The sequence below is a fragment of the Elgaria multicarinata genome, chromosome 20, assembly GCF_023053635.1.
Source record: "Elgaria multicarinata webbii isolate HBS135686 ecotype San Diego chromosome 20, rElgMul1.1.pri, whole genome shotgun sequence".
NCBI classification, from domain to species: domain Eukaryota; kingdom Metazoa; phylum Chordata; class Lepidosauria; order Squamata; family Anguidae; genus Elgaria; species Elgaria multicarinata.
The window spans coordinates 9,656,675-9,680,540 of NC_086190.1; the positions used below are offsets into that span (position 1 = coordinate 9,656,675).

Below are 23,866 nucleotides of genomic sequence, written 5' to 3' on the forward strand. Positions count from 1 at the left end.
TTAAAAGCACCGCCTCTGTACAACATTTGGCCCAAATTCTCTGTAGTCAGCCGCAGTAACCCACATTTGCTTGAAGGTGCTCAGGGATGTAATAACGGAGGCCCCGATCCATGTCGAGAACCACCGATCTGGGGGCGCTATCACCTTTATGGGAACCCCTTGGGGGACTTGAGTTTCTAGCCCCTTAAAAACCCTCTCATCTAGTCCTGGAAAGAGGGAGGAGCCTCCGGAAAGCAACACGTTGCTGTAAAGCACGTTACGGATGCTCGGCTCACATTTTTTAATGCTCTTGGCGATCATTTTGTGAAGGCCTTGCCCATTTTTGCTAATGTTGTTCGGAGTAAAAAGGATCTCTGGCGCTAAGAAGAGAGGATCACCAATTTTGATCCTGTTTCCATCGGGAAGTTGATACTCTTTGGGCAACTCCTCTGATCTCTTATTCTGTTCATGCTGGGCGTCCGCCGCCACAAAGCACAGCTTGACTTTGATGTCTTCCACAATGTTGTTCCCTTCTGGAAAGTTCCTGAAGAATTGTCTGTTTTCCAGTAGAAGTTCTCTCAGGAACTCAGTGACGTCTCTGCCACCAATATCCAGCCTGGTGACAGCATGGGGCAAGCAATACCCCTCATACACCGGCACCGCATGGCTAACTCCAAAGCCGCTGTCCATCACTATCCCAGTGTAGCGTCCGGAAGCATAGAGAGACAGTATGGCTTGGATGGAAAGATAGAAGGCTGGGACCTTAAAGCGTTCAAACATCAGTTGAGTGAGTTTGGCTCGATCCTCTTTTGGATTCAGAGGACATTCGGTCATTAAGAGAGGTCTCTCAAATGGTTTTATTCCCAATCCTTTGTCATAGATGTGCTTCCAGATCTTCTCCATATCATCCCATGAACTGATGAGGCCACCTTCTATGGGGTATCTCAATGACAATGCTTCTCGCTTTTCCTGAGCTTCATCTCCTACATAACATTCCTTCTGCTTGGCATTGGACAGCGATAATTTGCTTTTGGGGCAGCCGAGAACTGAGGCAATGACACTCCGTGGTCCAACTTCTCCCGAGATCCCAGCCTTGCACATTCCCGATCCATTGTCGATGATCACAGCTTGCGTACTGAGAACTCTAGACTTAAATCCTCTTCCCTCGTGTATCATTGCAAACTAACTTTGACAACGTTAGCACCTCAACAAGGCTACAGTGTTGAAGATTCAAGGGCATATCTTCTGGTGTCTCAAGAGAACAAAGCCACTCCTAAAGAGTCACATTCTCAAAACAGTGCAACTGCATGCAAGATGTCAGTCTCCCATCTAAGGTAACCAGAAACTGGACTCTGTAGCCGATACTTAACAATGGGTGAGGTAGTTGTTAGTGATTGTTTGGTCGTCGTTAGGAAACCAGCAGATTTATAAAAACTCCAGATGCAAAGTCATTTAGAGAGCAGTCCTATGTCCTCTATACAGTGTCTGGGGGGACATAGGAGTCTTCAGTTTCTGGGAACTGAGGTTGGAACAAGGGCTCTGACCCAGGAGCCTAGGAGCTGCTCTTCCCCTCCACTCCACTGCCCCCTTGTAGCCAGCATGGTTCTCTCCATGATCGCCGGTCTAGACTAGGCAAAATGCAGGATGACTAGAGCACGGAGCAGAGTCTCTAGCTGCCCTACATTAGCATAGTCGGCAGCCTCGAATTTCGGAGGCTGGCAACTATCTGGATAGGATTGCACCCTGAATTGCTCTAATTAGGATAGGATGGCATTACCCTTTTTTTCCTGTGGAGGTCTGCATTATCTGTTGCGGTGCTCATTCCAGCAGCAGGGTGAGAGCCAGATGTAGTTGGAGTTATAGATGTGACTCTCACCTTTGTTCAGTATGCATGACCTTGGGAGAAGGAGGGTCGTCCGGGAGAGTCTGGAGGACCAGACAGAGAAACCTGGAGGTCCACACTTGACCCATGGGTCAGAGGTTCTCCACTTCTGGGTTCGGACAACTATTAAATAACACATATCTTTTAAAGTAGATATTCTTTTTTTTAAAAAAAAATGCTTCAATTTTATGTACAATGGTGTTTCTGGAGAAACTTCTGGCGAATGGCTACCCTAAAGAACTGCCTCTCACCTCTCAACTATGCCTGCTTGACCCTATGACGGACTCTAGGATCTGTCAACTCCAATGCCACCTCCCCCTCTGGCAGAGGCTGAATTCCCAGGGGGAGGAGGAGGATGGCCTCTGAGCCATCGGCATTCTCGCTGATAAACTCCTGGGATGATTCATTCTTGATTCCTAAAGAATTTTGGATAATCTCCTGGTAAATTTTTCATCCTGCTTCTTCTTCAGATTCTGAGTCTGACTGACCCTCCAAAACCCCTTTCCCCACACTAGGGAGAACAGGCCTGATCATGACATAGAGACCGGGAATAGCATGGAATGGGCATTGGTCACTTGTGTGTAATCAATAAGCTTTCAGGCCATACTGACGTGTCTGGGTTTGAATACAAATCAGGCAGCCAGTAATGAAAGGAGTGCAAACGAAGTGAATGAAAAGAAACGAAAGGACATCAATCAGTCCCCCAATTCAAAATAGCAATGGTTAGGGTGACCATATTTTGGAAATCAAAAAGGAGGACAACATGGGCGCACCAAGGGGGCGTGTCCACCAACATGTCCAGCCCCCAAAGGGGTGTGGTCATCAACATGCCCAGCCCCCAAGGAGGTGTGCCCACCCAAACATGGCCGTGGTCACATGTCTAATTTCACAGCACACAATTAAGACAAACCTGTTCTACATAACATAATCTACATAATCTCTGGAATAAAGAACAAGTGAGACTTTCATTGTATCTGAAATTAACTTCACTCATTTTTACTTTTGTAGCTTTTGCTGTACTTTGAAGCTTTTGCTATACTCTGTGTGATACAGTCTCCCCTTCTTGTTTCTTGCTGCTTCTGCTTCTTGCTGCTGCTTCTCCTCCTCCTCCTCTTGGGCTGGCCGAGGAGAAGGCTAGATTGGCACTGGGGGCAGGGGGAGCTGGAGGACGGAATGGATCCTTCAGGCACCCCCTGGGGGGGGAAGTATTTCCCTGCTGGCAGAAGGACAGTGGAGCTAGAGCCAGCTGGCTTCCCTTGGCAGGGAGTTCCCTGGCAGTAGCCACCAAGGAGGCCATCTAAGTTTCCATCCCATGGGCCGCTGTGGATGGTGGGACAGAGCAAAGGGTCACTCCTGAGGATCTTAAAATCTAGGTGGGCTCAGAAGGGAGAATGTGGTCTTTCTAATAGCCTGGTCCCAAACTGAGTAGGTTTTATAGGTCATCATGATGTTGATGATGCCCTGAAATACTGAAAGGTTATCTAGCTGGGTAAATCAACACTTCTTGAAAGGCAAGGTTAAATTCTAATTTCATATCTGAGGTGTGAAATCCAGCCCATTAGAAATATGTAATGGGCTGGATTTCTAATCTAACTGGAGTTAAACAAGACACTACCCACCCAGCAAATCAATGAAAATGTTATCTGGATAAACCTGGCCTTAAAAAATTCACCCTTTACTTTTTATTTAATATAAGTCTCTAACCTCAAAAGAATTGTCCATGGTCATCTAGAAATTAATGTAAATGTGTAGGTGTGGGGGGGGGCGGTGGCAGGAGGAGTGATCAAGCACATTTCCCTTGCTGGCAAAGCCTCCATACATTAATCTGAGCCTATGAACAGAGTCTATGCATGTACATATGTGTATAAAGATTCTTTGTGTATCTATGGATACGCATAAAGAATTGTTGAATGAGTGAATGACTCGGGTCTATTGTCACATGGAAAATATACAGCTAAGACATTGGATTGGATATAGACATAGTCATACTTGGAGTAGACCCATTGAAATCAATAGAAGTTAATTTAGCCATGATTAACTTATGCCCCATTATTTTAAGCATGTAAGTCTAGATCCAAACCATGCCGTTTCTATACTCCGCATAATTCTCTCTTCTACTCCAAAGGTCTGTTCCATGAACTCTCTGCTCTCACCCGCCACCCAACTTGGTCCTTTAATCATCATCTGTTAATGAGAGAGCTAGGGGTGGGGTCATGGCCCACACTACAGTAACCAATTGAATCAAGGGATTAATTAAAATGTTGAATAAAATGTTGTGGGGTTGTGGGGGAGGTAAGTGACATAATTTATGGCCACAGACCTCAAATATTCCTTGGATCTGTTTCTCTCCCAATGTTTTCTCCCCGTCATACAAGGCAAGAAAAGGACATTATGAATCTTCTACGGGATAACATAGAAAGATGCCAACGAAAAACAACCATGACCCAAATGGGTGCTTCTCTAATTATTTATTTTCTTGTAAATTCTGGCCAGCTGATAAATCCATAGACAGCTGAATCTATTTTCATATATATATATAGAGAGAGAGAGAGATGTTCAGAAGGCCACCTATTTCTTGCCTTTTCTTGGAGTTCCCTCTGTTCTAAAAATGTCCATAGAGGAAGATGATTCTTCTTAAAAACATTTCCGGTGAACTACGCCTGGGCCAAAATCTTTGTAATCATTGACAGTGACCCACATTTGTCTGAAAGATGTCAAGCAAGTCAGAATAGAGGCCCCAATCCATACACAGTACTTTCTCTCTGGCGGTGCAATGATTCTTACCGATATTCCAATTGGCACTTGAAGCTGCATTTCCTTCAAGATGCGCTCATCCAACCCACAAAACAAAGTAGATCCACCAGAAAGGAGAATATTTCCATAAAGATCTCTGCGGACATCAATGTCACACTTCATAATGCTGTTGAAGATCATTCTGTGAACACCAGGAGCGTCGATGCCAATGTTAGCGGGAGCAAAAAGAGTCTCAGGGGCTCGAAAGAGCTGACTGCCGATCTGGATGATGTTTCCATCAGGCAATTTATACTCCCTTAGAAGGTATTCCGGCTTGGCTTTCATTTCTTGGATGGGATCTAAAGCCACATAGCAGAGCTTCTCCTTGATGTCTTTCACAATTTCTCTTTCGGCTGTGCTGACAAAGGAATGCCCACTCTCCAGAAGGAGCCTCATGAAGTACTCAGTGATATCCCTTCCAGCAATATCCAACCTGGAGACAGCATGTGGCAAACAGTAGCCTTCATAGATAGGGACGGTGTGAGTAACGCCATCCCCACTATCCATGACTATGCCAGTGGTACGTGCTGATGCGTACAGTGCCAGCGTAGCTTGGACAGCAACATACATAGCTGGAACCTTAAAATTTTCAAACATGATCTCTGTCATTCTCTCCCGATTTTGGAGAGGATTCAGTGGGGCTTCTGTCAGCAACACTGGCCGATCGCTGGCTTTGATTCTCAGTTCACACTCATAGACATGCCTCCATATCCTCTCCATGTCATCCCAGGATGTCACTATGCCATGGTCAATGGGATAATTCAACGACAAGACGCCCCGTTTGGACTGAGCTTCTTCTCCAATGTAATATTCCTTCTGACCAGCTCCCAGCATTGTGGCTTTGGCTTTTGAGCGACCAACTATTGCTGTGATAACCGACCTCGGGGCACTATCTCCAGCAATACCGGCCTTGCACAATCCAGACCCATTGTCAAAGATCACAGCTGGGATGTCTAGATGCTTGGAATCAGACATTCTTTGGACTGTTTATTGCTGTCTTGGAGAAGCTGCCTGGAAAGATGATGCAATTGAAGGCCAACCAGAATGCCTAAGGATAAAGGTTCTAGAGCGGTGATGTCATACACGACAGCACCTCTTGTACGCAGAAGGAGGTTGCTTTTTCCAGCCTACCACAAGGAGGAGCTAATTCCCAGCTTGCTTATTCCAGCATTTGTTCATTGTAAAGATACCTAAACAATGGATTGTTGAAGTAATAGATGGCATCTCGACAGAGGCATCTCAACAGACAGCCCCCAACAGACTATGGAAAGAGGTTAGTGGGGTACAAGGCAGGAAGAACTAGGAATGTAGAGGGGGATTGGGGAGGATACTGTGGCGTTACACCCCACAAGTCAATTCTAAATGTATGCCTGCAGTTTGTAAGTCTGTGGTTTGTAGAATGCTGGCCTGAGTGGGCGGAGTTAGAATGTCTGGGGAGGGGGAGGAGTCATATATAAGGGAAGGACGGAGGGGATTGTGAGTTCTTTCCAGGGAGACTTGTTAGGGACTCTTAGAGTCTGTAGTGCTCTCTGTGTTTATGGTACTTAAGTTCTGGGAAATTTGAGAGTCAGTGTAGTGAGTGGTGTCTTTAGAGTGTGGTGTGCACGTAGTGGAAGTATATTAATCAATACTGATAATAAAGAAAGTTCAAGAGTGATTGCGTGAGAAAAAGGAAAGCGCGAATGTGAATGAGTGACCGGATTTTATGAAAGGATTCAAAAAGGTTTATAAATGTTGTTATTTGAAACAAAGCTTATGAACTTTTAAAAATAAATTTTGATTGTTTTGTTTTTAAACTACCACAAAAGTCCCACGTGTCTGTTTGGCGTTTATCATCTTAAGTTTACACATTCAGCACCCACTCTGACAATCATTCACCTCAGCAGATATAACTCACAGCGCATTATTATATATATTAAAATCCTTCTCCATTTTAAACCCCTTTCTCCACATAGTTTGGAGGAAGGTGGGCTTTATCCCTTGCCTCAGGCGTATCAAGTGGTGGTGCTTAGCTTGAGCAGGGAGTAGCCTCGGCCGGGTCTGGTGTTCAGAGCCTGTGTCGCCCCATAATAAGTGGCGGCAGACATGAGGTCTGGTGTTCAGAGCCTGTGTTGTGGCAGATACATTATGAGATCAGGGACTTCTTATAAATTATTTTATTTATTTATTTCGGAGTACACCAAAGATTTTGAAGTTTCCTAGGAAAAAAATGCATGAGCGCAACAAATTCATTTGCAGAAGTATGCTTGGGAGTAAAGAATTTACCTGAAGAGTGGGAGTTACCTTTGTAATGAAAGTTACCCTGCTGTTTTCTCAGCAGTAAGTCCCACTGAGCTGAATAGTCCATTGGAGAAAGAGGGGCCTTCTATCTAAATACATCTCCAAAGGATCAAGTTGTATACCATTTTAGCTCTTGTGATTATCAATAATGGGTTGGATCTAGACTTAGTCATGTTAGAATAGGCCAGTTGAAATCAATGGGATAAGTTAGTCATGACTAACTTAAGTCCCATTGATTTCAATTAGGGATGTACAGATTTTGTTTATTCTATTCTGTCTATGTTTCGCAGATTGTCGGGATGGAATTGGATATTTTCCCCCTTTGGAAAGTCTGGCGCATAGCATTTTGTATATTTTTCTTAGCTCAGTGTACAATCAATAAGCAGAATGCACAAAAAAAGAGAGTACTACACAGAATAAGCCGAAGAGAAATCAGAGATGTACAAACTATTGGTGGCGTATATATTTGGATATTTTCCAGCAACTTTTGTATTTTCATATGACTAATTTTGCATACAATTGCGTACAAAGTAAAAAGCGATCTGCTACTTAGAAGATGCCCGTCTGCTGCAGAATCTGTGTATTGGATTAATAGAAATCCAAAACCATTTTAATCCGTTTCAAATTTCTCCAACATCCCTAATTTCAGTGGGTCTTCTCTAAGTATGACTGAGTCTGGATCCAACTCATTGATGTTATTTTGATGTGTTATATTTTAAGCAACTGGAAACTGGACGGTGGAATCAGTTACCTAGGGAGGTTGTGGGCTCTCCCACACTAGAGGCATTCAAGAGGCAGCTGGACAACCATCTGCCAGGGATGCTTTAGGGTGGATTCCTGCATTGAGCAAGGGGTTGGACTCGATGGCCTTGTAGGCCCCTTCCAACTCTGCTATTCTATGATTCTATGATTCTCCATTCATAAAAGCACAGTTTTAATCTTTAATCTCTCACGATATCCCAATGGTGGATGAGATGGAAGAGGTGTGGTGTTAAATTAGGCAGTGCTCTGCTATTCTATGATTCTATGATTCAACTGTTTTTTTAAAAAAAATGGAGCGACAGAAGTTTACTACTACTTCTTCTACTACTCTACTACTAATGCCAACAGTATAGATATAGATAGACTCTCAGAGTTTACTTTGGATAGCTATCAAGTTTGACTGTGAAATATAAGCTAGAGTAAGAAAAAATTATATTCTTTTTTAAAAGTCACCTGTGAACATGTAGTTAATGGTAGAGACCTGCAGTGGTTGTATTTTAATTGCTTCTCCCAATAGCCTTAAGTTATAGGCAGCTTCAAAGCAAGGGTGGCTTCCATTAAATTTAATGACTCTCTCTTGCAGCCGGCGTTGCAAAGGCACCTAATTAAAGGTGGTTATGAATCAGAAGCAGATCCCTGTTTTAAGATAAGGATGCACTTGGAATATGAGTTGAGGACTTGTATGTGCATAGGATTTTTGGTCACAGGAAAAGCACACTAGTATAGCAAATAGGTACTGGGGCTCTCATTACTACAAGAAATGTCAGATGATACGTGGAGTCCCCCTCCCCCAGTAAATATTGCTAGCCTTATCAGAAATAGTTTAGCTTCTCGTGAAATATCCCAGATGTTTCTCTCCCGGGAATCCCCTCCACATTTACCTCACTGTTTAGCTTTAGGCAGTACTCAATGGATGACTCTAGTCTAAGGTTCAGATTTTCCCACTTTGGTGAGTTTCTTCGCCACCTCCAGAATCTTGTCTGGCCAAAAGGCAGAAAATTCCCATAACTAGAGCTGTGCACAAATGGCCTCTTGACATTATCCACCCTTTTGGGGGCAGAGAAATGGAGGGGGGGGGGGAGGAATGGACATTTCACTGCATTTCTCAAGGGGGAGGAGAATTTCCCCAAATGTTTTTCAGAGGTGACACACATCTTTAGCAGTGTCAATAGCATTGGGGGTGTTTCTTAAGTTTTTTTTCATCAAATGTGTTGGGACTCTGGGCACCATTTTGTAACCTCCATTATGCCCCAGATGTAGTGTCATTCTTCTAAGCCATTGTGTGTGGGGCAAGGGAAGAATGGTGATGATCACAAAAATGTGGAGAATATTTACAGAAATGTCTTCAATGTGTCCTTTTTTCAGGACAGCATCTCATTCTGTAGTCCTCTTGAGGGTCATAGGGGGAGCTGGTATAGGAACAAGGCAGGAAGGAAGTAGGCTCTTGAATAGCTCCAAGGGAGTCCTGTTGGCTCAAACTCTTTCCTACTAGGACAATAGGAGGATGTTGTCTCAGCAGGAAGCTAAAGCCAACAGATAGCAAGGTGTAATCCCCTCCATCCCTTTTGGAGGAGCTGATTGGGTTGTTAAAGGACCATTGGCTGATTTTGTAGCCTGACATTTCTGCAAGGTTGGAGACATGGAGGTTCTCCTGGGAAATCATCTCCCAAACAAGAAGATGATGGCAGAGTTGTATCCTCTGACCAAGAAGGCCCCAAACAAAGCACCAACTATCCTATCCCTAAGGAAGTGGCATGTGTCTTGTCCTCACCAGAATCCTCTGCTGCACACTGGAAAGCCTGAAGGCTGTGAGTCATGACAGTTGATAAGAAAAAGAAAAATCTCAGAAATTTTCTTAGAAAAACATTTTCTCAGGAAGTTCAGCTCAGCTCTACCCACAATTCAGTTGCATAAGTGCTCCCTGTAGGTTCATTTTAGGGTAAGGTTCAAGAAATGGATAGATGTATGGCTTGTTGAATGTTGTTGTTATTGTTGTTGTTGTATTGTTGCTGAATGTTCTGGAAAGCTGTGTAAGAAAAGACAATAAGATTTTGGTGAGTAATTTATTGGCTTGGGGTTGAATATTAATAGGAAAATATTGGAAATTCCCAGCACTGCTATTGCTTGAATAGTGTGGGGGGAAACTGGGTATGTTATGATTATGTTGAAGTTGTCTGCAATGCAGAAGGTACAAGTTGGTCAAGACAAAGCATTACTGTTATATTAAAAGTCTTGAGATTAATTTTGCAACATTTTGGAGCAATATATTTTCAAGAGAAAGGGATGATATTAGTTTGTTTTTATAATAGTTGTAATAATACTAGCTAATCATAGTGTGTTTTTAAATGATTTGGGCTTTTGAAGGGGAAAGGACGAAAAAAACAGGATCCAGTGGGGGCCAGGTAGTGTCATGCAGAACTTGTTCCCTAAGAAATTTAGTCTTATCAAAACTCTTCCATTTACTTTCTTTAGATGTTTCTCTTGAGCAGAAAATTAGTCATTTCCCTCTTCTGCAACTTAAATACTATTTATTCCATTACAAACTTTATGTCACCCTGTTAAGGTACATTTCATTTCTGCAAGGGTGTGTTGTATGGGCAACTTTTTCCTGTCCTATCAGGAATTGGTTGGCTCCCAGAAGCAAAGGTAACCAACTCTATGACATCCCACAGAAAATGTTTGGGAGGTGGCTTTGATCTGTGTGAGTGGCAGCTGGTGGAGGGGCTTGAACAGCACTTCTCCTTGGAGTCTTGGCATGAGAAATGTCCAGGATACCAAAAATGAGGACATACGGTCAGGTACAACTATATAGCAGTATAGGAATACCACTTACAGGGAGGGAATGACTTTCAATGGCTACTAGTCAGAAGCTAGTAACCATACTGCAACAGCTTCACTGGCTACCAGTCTGCTTCCGGGCACAATGCGAAGTGCTGGGTATGACTAAGAAAAGCCCTATATGGTTTGAGAGCAGGCTACCTGAAAAGACCGCCTTCTCCCATATGAGCCTCCCTGGGTTTTAAGGCACTAATTTTGGGAGAGGCACATTTGGTGGCAACAGGAGAGAGGGCCTTCTCGGCTTCATGGCTGAACGGGGATTGGATCATTGTTTTCCCTGGCACTCTAAACTCTACACTACACTGTGCTACACTCCTATAAATTTAAGAGGCCACATGCTTAGAATATCTGGTCTGATCTTTAGAAGCACACCTTTTTTTACTGCAAAACAAGGATAGGCAACCTGGGGCCCTCCAGATATTTTGGACTGCAATTCCCATCACCCCCAACTGCTGGCCATTCTGGCTCATGGGAGTTGTAGTCCAAAACATTTGGAGGACCCCAGGTTGCCTATCCCTGCTATAGAATATCATCACAAAGCTGTTATTTTAAAGATGGGATATGGCCTGAGACAGCAAGAGGGGCACGGTGTGATCAAGGAAGAAGCGATGGGATTTGAGCCCACCGGTATCTACAAAAGCCTTTTTTCTTTTCTACTTATGCAACTGACTTTGCACCTCCCATGACAGCTGGTAATAAAGAATTTGGCTGAAGAATTAAAATTCTTGAAGCTGTGAAGAACATAGTAGGGTAGGGTTGTGTGTGTGTCTGTGTGTGTGTGTGGGTGTTATTATTTTTTTAACAAGGGCAGCTTACTAGAATTACAGCCCAAGCACCTGTGAACAGCTTCCCACAGATGCCGGTTCCCCCCTCCGCCCCCCGATGAGAAGGCACAAACCATAAATAGTTTAATAAGCTATTTATAGGGCATTCTTTGCCTGCTTTATTTGAAAATGGTTGAGCACACAGTTTCCACTTCAAGTACTGTACATAGCTTTGTGCTTTTATTGACCAATCTTGGTCTTAAAAAAAAAATTGCACACTTTCTCCTCCATTCATAGCCATCTCTGTATAAGATGCATTTAGGCTTCCTCAGCTAGGTTTTAAGTGAAAACAGGCCATTATAAAAGCCATGCAAAAAAAACCCCCAAAAAGTAGAGGGGCGGGGAGCTAGATTTCTACAAATGAAAATCAGGATGGTGTTGCTACAGAACGGGAGTTTAGGAAGAATTTTTTGTTGCTGTTGTTAAAGGTACATATATTGATGCATATATATTTTTTACCCCTTGAAAAATATGATTTGCTCTTTTCCTCTGCCCCCAGGTTGCCCTTCCCTGTCCTTTCTGTAAAATTTGTATCTAGGGATGACTGTATTCCACTGGTTCTCTCCATTCCACCAGGATTCTGTAATGCCCACTATGTCCAGGTGGTCCTTTGAAACCAAGCACTGCAATTCTCTCATTTTGGCTCGGAGGCTTCTAGCATTTGCATAGAAACTAGGGATGTGCTCCGCTTCTAATCGGACCGGAGAAGCAGTAGCGGAGCGGGGGGCTTCGCCTGCCCTTAAGGCAGAGGCGAAGAGGATTGGGGGGCCGGCGGAGCGTGGCGAAGAGGATCGAGGTGAAGGCGGATCCTTCGCCTCGATCCGGAGCTCCGCCGGAAAGGTAAGTGGGGTTTACCGGGCCCTGCCGCTGTTGCTGTCGCCCATGCGGCGACAGCAGCAGGGCCCGGTAACACCCCCCGCCCACCTCTCCCTTACCTGCCTCCGTCCGCGGTCCATCAGCGTCTCCAATTGAGCCCGTGGTTCCAGCAGGAAGTCTGGGCCGCACTGCGGCCCAGACTTCCTGGTGGAACCACGGGCTCAATTGAAGACGGCGACAGACCACGGACGGAGGCAGGTAAGGCCCCCCTCCTCCTTATCGGGCTCTGCCGCCCTATGGGGGGGGGGACCGGAGCTCCGATCCGGATCCAGAGCTCCGAGCGGAGCGGAGTGGGCACAGGCGGAGTGGGGGCGGGGCGGAGCGGGCCGATCCGAAAATGGCGGATCTTAAAGTGAAGCGGAGTGGGGGGGTCCGTGCACACCCCTAATAGAAACACCTATACACGGGGTCCCTCCCCAGATGTCTCTGCCATGTACCTTTTTTCCTGTTGCACTTTAGACTCTTTGATTGGCTATCTTGTTCTATCCTGTACTCATGGCCTATTTGCTCCCCTTCTACACTGGGACAATCAAAAACATGTTCAGATTCATCTCCTTCAGATGACTTAACCCGAACAGGATGCTTCCCAACTCCTGTCGGCTCACAAGCAAGAATTAAAAGTGAGATTCCCTGCATTTATTCAGTGATCACAGTAATTTATGTATTTATTTATTTAAAAGGTGGTGTCATGTCTTGAGTCAGATTGGAAAGCTCATATGGCCTGAGACATATGAGCTCTCACCATATTGTAGAGTTGGAAAATATGCAGAAAAAGGAAATTGGAGGCGGAGTAATTCTCCTTTGAGGGTAAGTTACAATGTTTGGGACTTTTTAGCTTAGAAAACACCCCTTTTTTAGGGAAGGTACTTGAGAGGGTTGTGGTGGAGCAACTGCAGGCACTCTTGGAGGATACTGACCATTCCAGTCTGGGTTCCGATCTCTTTACGGGACTGAATCAGCCTTGGACGCCCTGATGGATGACCTTTATCGAGAGAGGGACAGGGGCAATGTAACCCTGTTAATCCTGCTCAATCAATCATTGCCTTTTGGTACCATCGACCATGGTATCCTCCTTGATTGACTCCGTGGGATGGGCATTGGAGGCACTGTGTTACAGTGGTTCCAGTCCTACCTACAGGATTGTTTTCAGAAAGTAGCATTAGGTGACCAGTCCTCAGCCCCTTGGCAATTGAGCTATGGAGTGCCGCAGGGCGCCATCTTGTCCCCAATGTTATTTAACATCTATATGAAGCCGTTGGGAGCGGTCATTAGGGGATTTGGAGCTAAATGCCATCAATACGCTGATGACACGCAGCTCTATCTCCCTGTGACAGCTGAATCAGGTGAGGCTGTGCAGGTCCTGGACCAGTGCCTAGACTCAGTAATGGGCTGGATGAGGGCCAATAAACTGAGACTGAATCCTGGCAAGATGGAAGCTCTGGAGACAGGCTCATTGCCTGTTCTGGATCGGGTTGCACTGCCTCTGAAAGATCAGGTTCGTAGTTTGGGGGTACTCTTAGATCCATCTCTGTCGCTGGAGGCTCAAGTGGCCACCACGCTAAGGAGTGCCTTTTACCAGCTTCGGCTGGTTCGCCAACTACGGCCTCTCCTGGACAGGGATCACTTGGCCACGGTGGTACAGGCATTGGTAACCTCAAGATTGGATTACTACAACGTGCTCTATGTGGGGCTGCCCTTGAAGCTGCTCTGGAAGCTGGAGCTAGTGCAGAATGCTGCAGCTCGGCTGTTGTCTGGAGCTGCCCCTTTCCAGCATGTAACTCCTCTGCTGAGGGAACTGCACTGGCTGCCTATTCACTACCGGGCCAGGTTGAAGGTTCTTGTACTTGTGTACAATGCCCTAAACAACTTGAGACCAGGATACCTGAGAGCGCGCCTTCTCCCTTACCAACCTGCCTGGTCACTGAGGTCATCCGAGGGCCTGCTCATGGTGGTTCCACCTAGATCCATCCTCCGATTGGAATCCACCAGGGGAAGAGCCTTCAGCGTGGTGGCTCCCCTCCTGTGGAATTCCCTGCCTCTGGAGGTCAGGCAGGGGCCAACTTTGTACTCCTTTTGTACTCCTGAAAACATCATTATTCCAGGAAGCCTTTCCTTAATGTCCAGCCATGAGTCACTGTAGTTGCTTCTTTTAAAATCTGTTTTAAGTGTTTTATTCTGTTTTTATTTTCATTTTATCTTGTACACCGCTCCGAAATTTTCAATGGGGGGCGGTATATAAATATTGTAAATAAATAAATAAATAAATAGTGAATATGGGGAACATGATAGTTGTATAAAATTATGCATGGTATGGAGAAAGTGGTCAGGGAGACATTTTCTCCCTCATTATATTAGAACCTGGAATCATCCAGTGAAGCTGAATAGAGGGAGTTTCAGGCACACACAAAAGTAGAACTTCTTTGCACAGCGCATAATTAATCTGTGGAATTCAGTACCACAGGTTAGTCACCAACGTGGACAGTGTTACAAAGGGCTTAGACAAATTCATGGAGGATAAAGCTACTAGTCCTGATGTCTATAAATGGCCTCCAGTGTTGGACACAGTATGCCTTGATATACTGGTTGCTAGGAAACATGACCAGGAGGTGTGTGCTGTTGGGCATATCTCCTGCTTATGGGCTTCCCATTGGGACATCTGATTGCCTAGTGCTGGACTGGATAGGCCTTTGGTCGGATCCAGCAGGGCTCTTCTTAAGATCTGACCCAAATCCCAGATGTCCCTATGATGCCATCTTGGAGATTTCATTTGTGAGAGAGCCAGTGGCGTTTTTTGCCCAGATAGAACTTGTGTTCTCGTACCTGCTCAGCTGTGTGACAGGCCCAGGTCTTAAGAAGTTGAAGGGGAGGCAAAGGTGCACCAAGGCTTCACACTTTAAAATGCTTGGCTTCGGTTTGGGAGGGTGGTGGTGAAAAGGAGAGGGGGTAACTCCATTCTTTTGCATTTGGGGTGTGGATAAGGATGCCTTTTGGAGTTTGGAGAGGAAACTCACTAGGGTGACCAACTGTCAGGATTTCCCCGGATTTGTCCTGGTTTTTGTTCTTTCCATGGTGTCAGGGGGGATTTTCTATAATTTTCAATAATGTCCTGGAATGACACACCTTCCCCTTTAAGGCTGCCATTAGCATGGCAGGAGGGAATGACATGCTTTCTTGAGGCACGTCATTCCCCCACCCCGAGCTCCAATTGAGGTCTTGAAGGGAAAAGTGGGTCATTCGTGGACATTATAGAAAAGGCCCCCATTGGAGTGGATGGTGGTGGTGCAGAATGAAATCCTTTCCCCGCCTCCACTCCAATCGGGTTCTTTAAGGTGGCGGGGGAATAACGTACTTTCTGCAGGACTCAGAAAGCTGCTTCCCCCACACACACACTAGGTGTCCTCTTTTTTGGTTTCCCAAATATGGTCACCCTAAAACTCACTGCTACTTTCCCTGACCCCTCACTGCTGGTGCTCACCATATTTAAGTTGCCATAATGCTGCAGAACGATACTTCCTCATGATGAAATATAATTCTGAGGGGCATTCTGGGGGAAAATGGCAGCCTTGACTGCCCTTTTAAGTGGCCACCAGTGGGGACACCATCCCCCCACCACCGAAAGTCCCAGTACGACACAATATTGTGATATGAAATCGTTACATGGCACTGAGGAAAATTAAATAAAGTGGCCAGCATGAGTAAGGAGCCAGGAAGCATCCTGGTGAGTGTGGGGCCAACATCCTCAAAATTCAGCCCACCCCCCTCATGGAATTCCCTGGTCATGGAATGCCAGCTGACTGACAAGCACGTGTATGTGTGTGTGTGTGTGTTGGAAAATGTGTGAGAGAGGGAAATGGAATGAGTCAAATCCTGAACAGCACTATTGCACACTGCAACATTCTATTGCAGTTTCCACTTGCATATAATAATGGATTATAATCTTTACTTCCTCCTCCCCACCTAATCTCATTCTTCCACTTCCATTTTTCTTCCTACCTGTCTTTTTCTTTCCTTATTTTCCCATACCTTTTTCTTTTTCTTACTCTTGGTTAACATTGGAGGGGGGAATTGAGAGGATTGCTCAGCTGCTTGTGTATTAGTTCGGGAGAACTTACACTAAACCCTATAAAAAAATCGACATCTTCTAAATGGAAAAAATGGGGGCGAATGGGGGAATTGTTTGACTTCCAGCTCCCCAAAATGTAAAAGAGGGAGGGGAGGGAAGAATTGAAAACAAATTATAAACTGTACAAATAAAATGACAGGAGGGGAGAAGGAGGGGGAGCAAAACCTATAGCATTGTCCTTTTAAGGGAAACTTAAATTACTGTTTTGGTAACTTGCAAATCCCTTGGGGATGCTGAGACATGGCCTTCTACTTTTTAAATGCATTACATCTATCTGCTATCTCTGGAGGGAGCCTGGCTTTAATAGTATCATCTGAAAAGTAATAAACCCTTTGTTCGTGATGAACAACCAGGAAGGTACAAGCCCCCGAGAGGTTCAGATTTAATTCGAAACAATCTGAAAAGAGGCACTTACTGCTGCATATATTATTTCCGACTTTTGGAAAATAGTTTGCCTTTCCCCCCCTTTTTTTAAAAAGCCATGTCTTGGAAACTGAATACATAAAGTATATTTATACATGCTTGGCTGATAATCCACATATTTAAAATGCTAGATGCAAGCACCGATCAATTTGGAGAATCCACTGCTCTGCTGCCTAGGGTGGTCACTTACACCTTGCCAAAAATGTGGATTAATAATGTAGATTATCTTTATTGAGGTTTTTGACTGTTAATTTTGATTTTGTTCAGTAATTGTTTCATCCTAATATTGAACTTATTTTATATTTAATGAATTGTTTTTGCATATGTTTTTATTAATGTTTTGAAACATATAGTTTTTCTCCCTTTTATTTCATTTTATTTATTTATTTTATTACATTTCTATATTGCCAATTAGCCAAAGTTCTCTGGGTAGTTCACAAAACAAACTAAAAGCCATAAAATACAATAAAAGAGTAAAACATAATATAAAAGCCATAAGTTTAAAACAGAATACAACCAATGTAAGAACCACGATAAAAGGCAGCAGCAGTGCAAATATCTAAAAAACACCTTAATGCTTTTTTTAAAAAAATTAAAATTAAAATTGAAGGGCTAAAAGCCTATTGGGAAAATAAAAAGGTCTTCACCTGGCATCAAAAAGACTCCAGGCAAGTTTTTCTGGGGAAGGTAGTCCAAAAGTAGTGCCACCACTAAAAAGGCCTCGCCTTAATACCCATCTGTCTCACCTCATTGGGCACCTGTAGAAGGGCCTCTGAGGCTGATCTTAGGGTCAGGGCAGGTATTTTTGGAAGGGAAGGCTCCTTCAGGTAACCTGAAGCCAATCTACACATGTGACTAAAGCACAAGGATTGTTTGGGACACATGACGTTGTGACCATCCACAGCCACCCCCAACCCCGCTTACCCTTCTAGCACACACATATCCTGAAAGTTGTTTTAGCGTGGTTTTTTTTAAAAAATTTTTTAACTGCGGCTCCCACATGCTTCAGCTATTTACCTGAATTAAATCCTGCTTGCTGAGCATTCCTAGGGATGTGTCTGTGCCTAGTCTCTTCTGCCAAGACTCTTGTTCATGCTTTGGTTATTTTTCGGCTGGACTACTGCAACCTTCTTCTCACTGGCCTTCCTTCTTCTCACATCAGTCCGTTGGTTTCTGTTCACCACTCTGCTGCTGAGATCATCTTCTTGGCTTGCCGCTCTGACCATGTAACTCCACTTCTGAAATCTCTTCATTGGCTTCCAATTCACTTCAGAATCCAATATAAACTTCTCCTGTTGACCTACAAAGCTTTTCACTGTCTAGCTCCTTCCTATCTCTCCTCTCTCATCTCACACTATTGCCCCGCTCGTGCTCTTCGCTCCTCTGATGCCATGTTTCTCGCCTGCCCAAGGGTCTCTCCTTCCCTTGCTCGGCTTCGTCCATTTTCTTCTGCTGCCCCTTACGCCTGGAACGCTCTTCCAGAACATTTGAGAACTACAAGTTCAACCGCAGCTTTTAAAGCTCAGCTAAAAACTTTTCTTTTTCCTAAAGCTTTTAAAACTTGATTTTGCTCTGACTTTTATACTGCCTGTTTGGTGCATTCTCTTCCCCTCCTTATTGTTTTATTATGGTTTTATTAGAATGTAAGCCTATACGGCAGGGTCGTGCTATTTACTGTTTTACTCTGTACAGCACCATGTACATTGATGGTGCTATATAAATAAATAAAATAATAATAATAATAATAATAATAATAATAATAATAATAATAATAAGAGAGGGGTTGGGAGCATAGCCTGCTACCTGTGCTCAGACATCATGAGCAGTGGCAAGAAAGTGAGCCAAAGGGGGGCGTGAAGGGGTACCCTAGAGAGCTGCCCACCTGCTACTGCCTGCCCTCCCTATTGCCTCTGTAGAGTTTTTTTTCCCATTGAGAAAATTGGACGGACACACACACACACCGGCTTGCTTTCCTGTTTCCTCCCTTCTTGAAGGCGTAGTCTTGCAATTCCGATGGGTCAGGGTAACAGCTTGACTCATTCACCGAATTCAGCCAGATTCCAGCGGGACATCAGGAAAAACATCCTGACAGTTAGAGCAGTACGACAATGCAACCAGTTACCTAGGGAGGTTGTGGGCTCTCCCACACTAGAGGCCTTCAAGAGGCAGCTGGACAACCCTCTGTCAGGGATGCTTTAGGGTGGATTCCTGCATTGAGCAGGGGGTTGGACTCGATGGCCTTGTAGGCCCCTTCCAACTCTGCTATTCTATGATTCTATGATTCTCCATTCATAAAAGCACAGTTTTAATCTTTAATCTCTCACAATATCCCAATGGTGGATGAGATAGGAGAGGTGTGGTGTTAAATTAGGCAGTGCGTTAATTCATCACTTGCAATCTTCCCTGAGCAGGGGGGCATGGACAGGGCGGGGAACAAGCCTCTCGTTTGCTCAGAAGCTTCTGCATGCTTGATGATGTTCAGTGCAAGGGGTGGGCCTCCACCCACATGACCCCAAAGTAAGGAGGATTGATGTACAGTGGAACCTGTGAAAGCACATTTTAAGGGACTTCAGACTTTGCTTTTCTGTCTATGTGTGTCCTGACACACCAAAACCAATTTCATGAAAAGCCACATTAAACATGAAAGTGTTTCAAATTTTGTTGCCATGTAGAGTAGAGGCTGCCCCCAGGCCATTTAGAGCTTTGTAGGTTAATATAGGGTGACCATTTTTGGGAAACCCAAAAAGAGGACACCTAGTGTGTGTGTGGGGAAGCAGCTTTCTGAGTCCTGCAGAAAGTACGTTATTCCCCCGCCACCTTAAAGAACCTGATTGGAGTGGAGGAGGGGAAAGGATTTCATTCTGCACCACCACCATCCACTCCAATTGGGGCCTTTTCTATAATGTCCACGAATGACCCACTTTCCCCTTTAAGACCACAATTGGAGCTCAGGGTGGGGGAATGATGTGCCTCAAGAAAGCATGTCACTCCCTCCTGCCATGCTAATGGCAGCCTTAAAGAGGAAGGTGTGTCATTCCAGGACATTATTGAAAATGATAGAAAATCCCCCCTGACACCATGGAAAGAACAGAAACCAGGACAAATCCGGGGAAATCCTGACAGTTGGTCACCCTAGTTAATACCAGCACTTTGAATTGTGCCTGGAAATGGACTGGCAGCCAGTGTAGATCATAAAGTATAAATTTATCATATTGACCAATCCCTCTTAAGACTCTTGCTACCCTATTTGGGGCCAGCTGAAGTTTCCGGACCATTTTCAAAGGTAGCTCTGGGTCTAATGCATTGCAGTAATCCAATCAAGAGGTTACCAGAGCATGGATAACTGTAGCTAGGCTATCTCTGTCCAGATAGGAATACAGCTGGCATATCAGCCTAAGCTGATAAAAGGTGCTCTGTGCCACCAAGGCCACCTGTGCCTCCAATGTCAGTACTGGATCCAAGAGCAACCCCAGGCTATGAACCTGATCCTTGAGGGGAGAGTGCAGCTCCCTCCAGAACAGGTTGAATATTGCTCATCCAGGCAGAAGAACCACTCACTAACAGCATCTTATCTGGATTGAGTTTCACTTTACCGGTCCTCATCTGGTCCATTACACACCCAGGCACTGATTCAGAACATCTACTACCTCACCTGGATTTGATGAAAAGGGGAGATAGAGCTGGGTGTCATCTGCATATTACTGATACCTCAGTCTGTATCTCTGGATAAACTTCACCAACAGTTTCATGTAGATGTTGACCACCATGGGGGATAAAATACAGTCCTGTTGCACCCCATAGCATAACTGCCAAGGGACAGAGCAATAATCTCCCAGCACCACCTTCTATAATTGGTTATCCAAGAAGGAGTGGAACCACTGTAGCACAGTACTTCCAACACCCAGCCCAGATACCCTATCCAGAAGGATGCTACGACCGACGGTATTAAAAACCACTGAGAGTTCTAAGAGAGTCAGCAGGGTCACACTGTCCCTCTCTCAGTGAAGGTCATTTCACAGGGCAACTGAGGCAGTTTCCATTCCAAAACCGGTCCTGAAGCCCAATCGAAACAAATCTAGATGATCAGTTTTATCCGAGAAAGCCTAGAGTTGATCAGCAGCTACTCACTCGAGCACCTTGCCCAGTAAGAGGCGGTTAACAACTGGCCTATAGTTGTTAATATCTTCTGGGGTCATGTTAGGCTTTTTCAGGAGTGACTCAATTACCACCTCCTTTAAAGAAGGGCTTTGCACGGACTACCCGATTTACTTCAGATCCTGATTTGGACCTTCTGAATCAAGCCTGACTGACTTTGGATCAATTCAGACCCAGTCTGCCTCACCTCGAATCCAAATCTGAATCAAGATTCGATTGTCCGAATTATTTCAATTTTTCATTTTCCCATAGACTTGCATTGGAAAAAATAAACACCTATAACTTTTTTATTTTTCAAGATAGAAGCATGAAAGTTGGTGACCTTACAGATTCCCTGGAGGTGCTCATATGTGCCAAATTGCAAACACATCTGTTTGTTATATACCAAATAGTTTTGTATACAACATTCCCTAATTTACATGTTTTTTGGTGCAATTTTTGAGTGAAGAGCTGCATCACAAAATTGAGACTAGTATGGAACCCAGAGGATAATTGTGTCCCAAACCACAAATTAGTGCAGGAAGTGAGAATTAGGTCTGTTCGCCTAAAAATGCAGACCAAAACAAAATCTCCAGCAGCCGCGGCCCGAACAATCTGAACAGACAAACAGAACCTGCATTCATATTTTGGATGGGTCCCTAGAGATGGGCAGAATTCGCACCCTGAGAATGTTTACTAGTCTTATTGCTTCTTTGAAAACCTCTCAAATATTTTTACACACATAGAAACCTCCAAACCCATCTCAAAATAGTGCTTTAAAAGAAATTTGGCATCAAGTCTGTTACTGAAGTTCGCTAGAGTGTATTTCACATCTTGAGTAATCCGGCTCCCTTGACTTGGATTACTCACACAAGGTGGCTGGATCTTGGCCAGGGAATAGGTCAAAACTCTGCCACAGGCAGTTGCTTCTTGGTCCCCCTAACCATCCCTTCAGTCTTTCTAAGCAAACATTGCTGTACAGTCTCTGCCAAGTTGGCACCCTCAGTTTATTTTGCAAAGCAGCTCATTAACAGCTGGGGAGGTTAAGAAAAGTTTACTAATCGAAAAGAATAATAATAAAAAAGACACCGGGGAAACTCCACCAACATAATCAGGAAGAGCCAAAGGCACACACACGCGCGCACACACACGCACATGGGAAGTCTGAAAATTAGCCTTACGTCCTCAAACAGAGAATCTCCTTCCTCTCCCACTCCACCTCTGCTGAGTTTATAAATCTCAACAATTTTGAACTTCAAGAGTGAATGCATGGAGTCTTTCCAAGGTGTTTACTTTTGCCTTTCTAAATATTTAAAACCCATTGGCCAAATGAAAGACAAAACCGTCAGGATTCTTCCGTGCTTGGATTTGAGCTTGGCTGGCGCATACAGGGAAAGGCTGTGTTATATAAACAGGAACCTGATACCGCTCGGCAGCATCCACAGGACCTGGAGACGTGAAGCATGAATTAGGGAAGTGTTAATCAAGATGATAGCAGGAAACTCTTGGACCGGCATGTGTGACTAGATGGTAACTTCCAGCTTCTTCGCCTATTTCTTCCCCTGAGATAGAGAGTTCCCCGAGGAGCTATGGCAGGGATACAGGACGTCAGGCCTGGGGGCGAAATCTGTCCCTCCTGGTGTCCCAACCCACCCTCTTTCCTGCAAGCATCCATCGTTGGTGGTTTTCCCAGCGCTTCTGCAGATTTCTTACCATTCTGAAAGGTTGGAATACTTCTCTTAAGGCTTAGTTACTGGCAGAGAGAGTTTTCAGCCAAACTTTAATATGCTGGTATTTTTGGCCCACCGACCACTGGAATATGGACCTTAAGAGCTTCTCTGAACTGGAATTTCACCCATGGGATGAAAGAGGTTCAACCCCCCCTCAGCTATGGAAGAGAGCTGCAAAGGGAGATTGAAGAAAGGACAGAGACAGGAAGAGAAAAAGAAGCAGACACTGGTAGGATGAATGAATTGTGGAGGAAGGAGGGGGGGGAGCTGGAGAACAGAGCCTCTCCATCCTTGAAGGCACAAGTCAAGGTACACAGTGCAACCTTATGCATCGACTTCAGTGGGGCTGACTCTCAGGTAAGTGTGCACAGGCTTGCAGCCTAAGGATCCTGGCTTCAGTCCCAAGGTATGGGTTTAGACTCAGTTTTAATGGGAGAAACGCACAGAAAACACTCTGTTTCTGGTTGGCTTAACAGAATATTGGCTAATGCTCTTAAGTCTAAATTAACCCATTGAAAGAAGGAAGGCCTTCAGATATAGGCCCCTTCCAACTCTACTATTCTATGATTCTATGATAAACATGCTCAAAATTGTATTTGATTTATTAATTACAGGCACATAATGCTTCAAGGTAACATCCATTTATGATTATTGTTTTCTTTCTCTCTGTATTCATCTTTGATGGATTTTGTACTTCATATTCTTTGGTATTATTAATAACGCATATATGGTTTTTTTAAATCTAGTATTTATATTAGTTTTATTTCTGTTTATTTATATGATTTTCTGTATCAGATACTTTAAAAGGAAAAAGAATCCTACCTTCAATCTCAAGACATGGGTTTAAGAAAGGTTGAATGTTTAAGATGATATGGGAGGTGTTTAAAGAAAAGTTCCTGTTCTTTATACTTGATTGGTATAACATTGGCATAGGAATCGATTAATTTCTTCTTCTTCTTCTTCTTCTTCTTCTTCTTCTTCTTCTTCTTCTTCTTCTTTTTCTTCTTCTTCTTCTTCTTCTTCTTCTTCCTCTTCTTTTCCTCCGCCTCCTTCTTTTTAAATCTCAGGCTCTTTCCATCCTGTTTATGAAGGAATTTGCAAATGTTGGTAAGTTCTTATTAACATCGTGCCCCCCGCCCCCTGCCCAACTGAACAAAATTCTGACCCAGCTGCACTGGCCAAATTGAAGTGCTACAGCTATTCCCAACTTGGAGAGGACCAC

The 23,866-nt window shown here is 44.3% G+C and overlaps 1 protein-coding gene across 1 annotated transcript; it reads right to left on the reverse strand.

Moving 5' to 3' along the window:
- Positions 1-5,629, reverse strand: LOC134411552 (uncharacterized). The gene is made up of 3 exons (XM_063145416.1): positions 4,504-5,629; positions 3,091-3,230; positions 1-1,161 (listed from the first exon to the last, which is right to left on the reverse strand). The coding sequence occupies exons 1-3, from the start codon at positions 5,627-5,629 to the stop codon at positions 1-3; spliced, it is 2,427 nt and encodes an 808-aa protein (XP_063001486.1).
- Between the last annotated feature and the right edge of the window lie 18,237 nt (positions 5,630-23,866).

Coding starts and splice junctions, on each gene's coding strand:
- LOC134411552 (XM_063145416.1), bottom strand. CDS start 5,629: ATGTCTGATTCCAAGCATCTAGACATCCCAGCTGTGATCTTTGACAAT. Junction 3,231..4,503: donor AGGCGTAGTTCACCGGAAAT/GTTTTTAAGAAG, acceptor GAGCCCACCTAG/ATTTTAAGATCCTCAGGAGT. Junction 1,162..3,090: donor CAGCTGGCTCTAGCTCCACT/GTCCTTCTGCCA, acceptor TGTCAAAGTTAG/TTTGCAATGATACACGAGGG.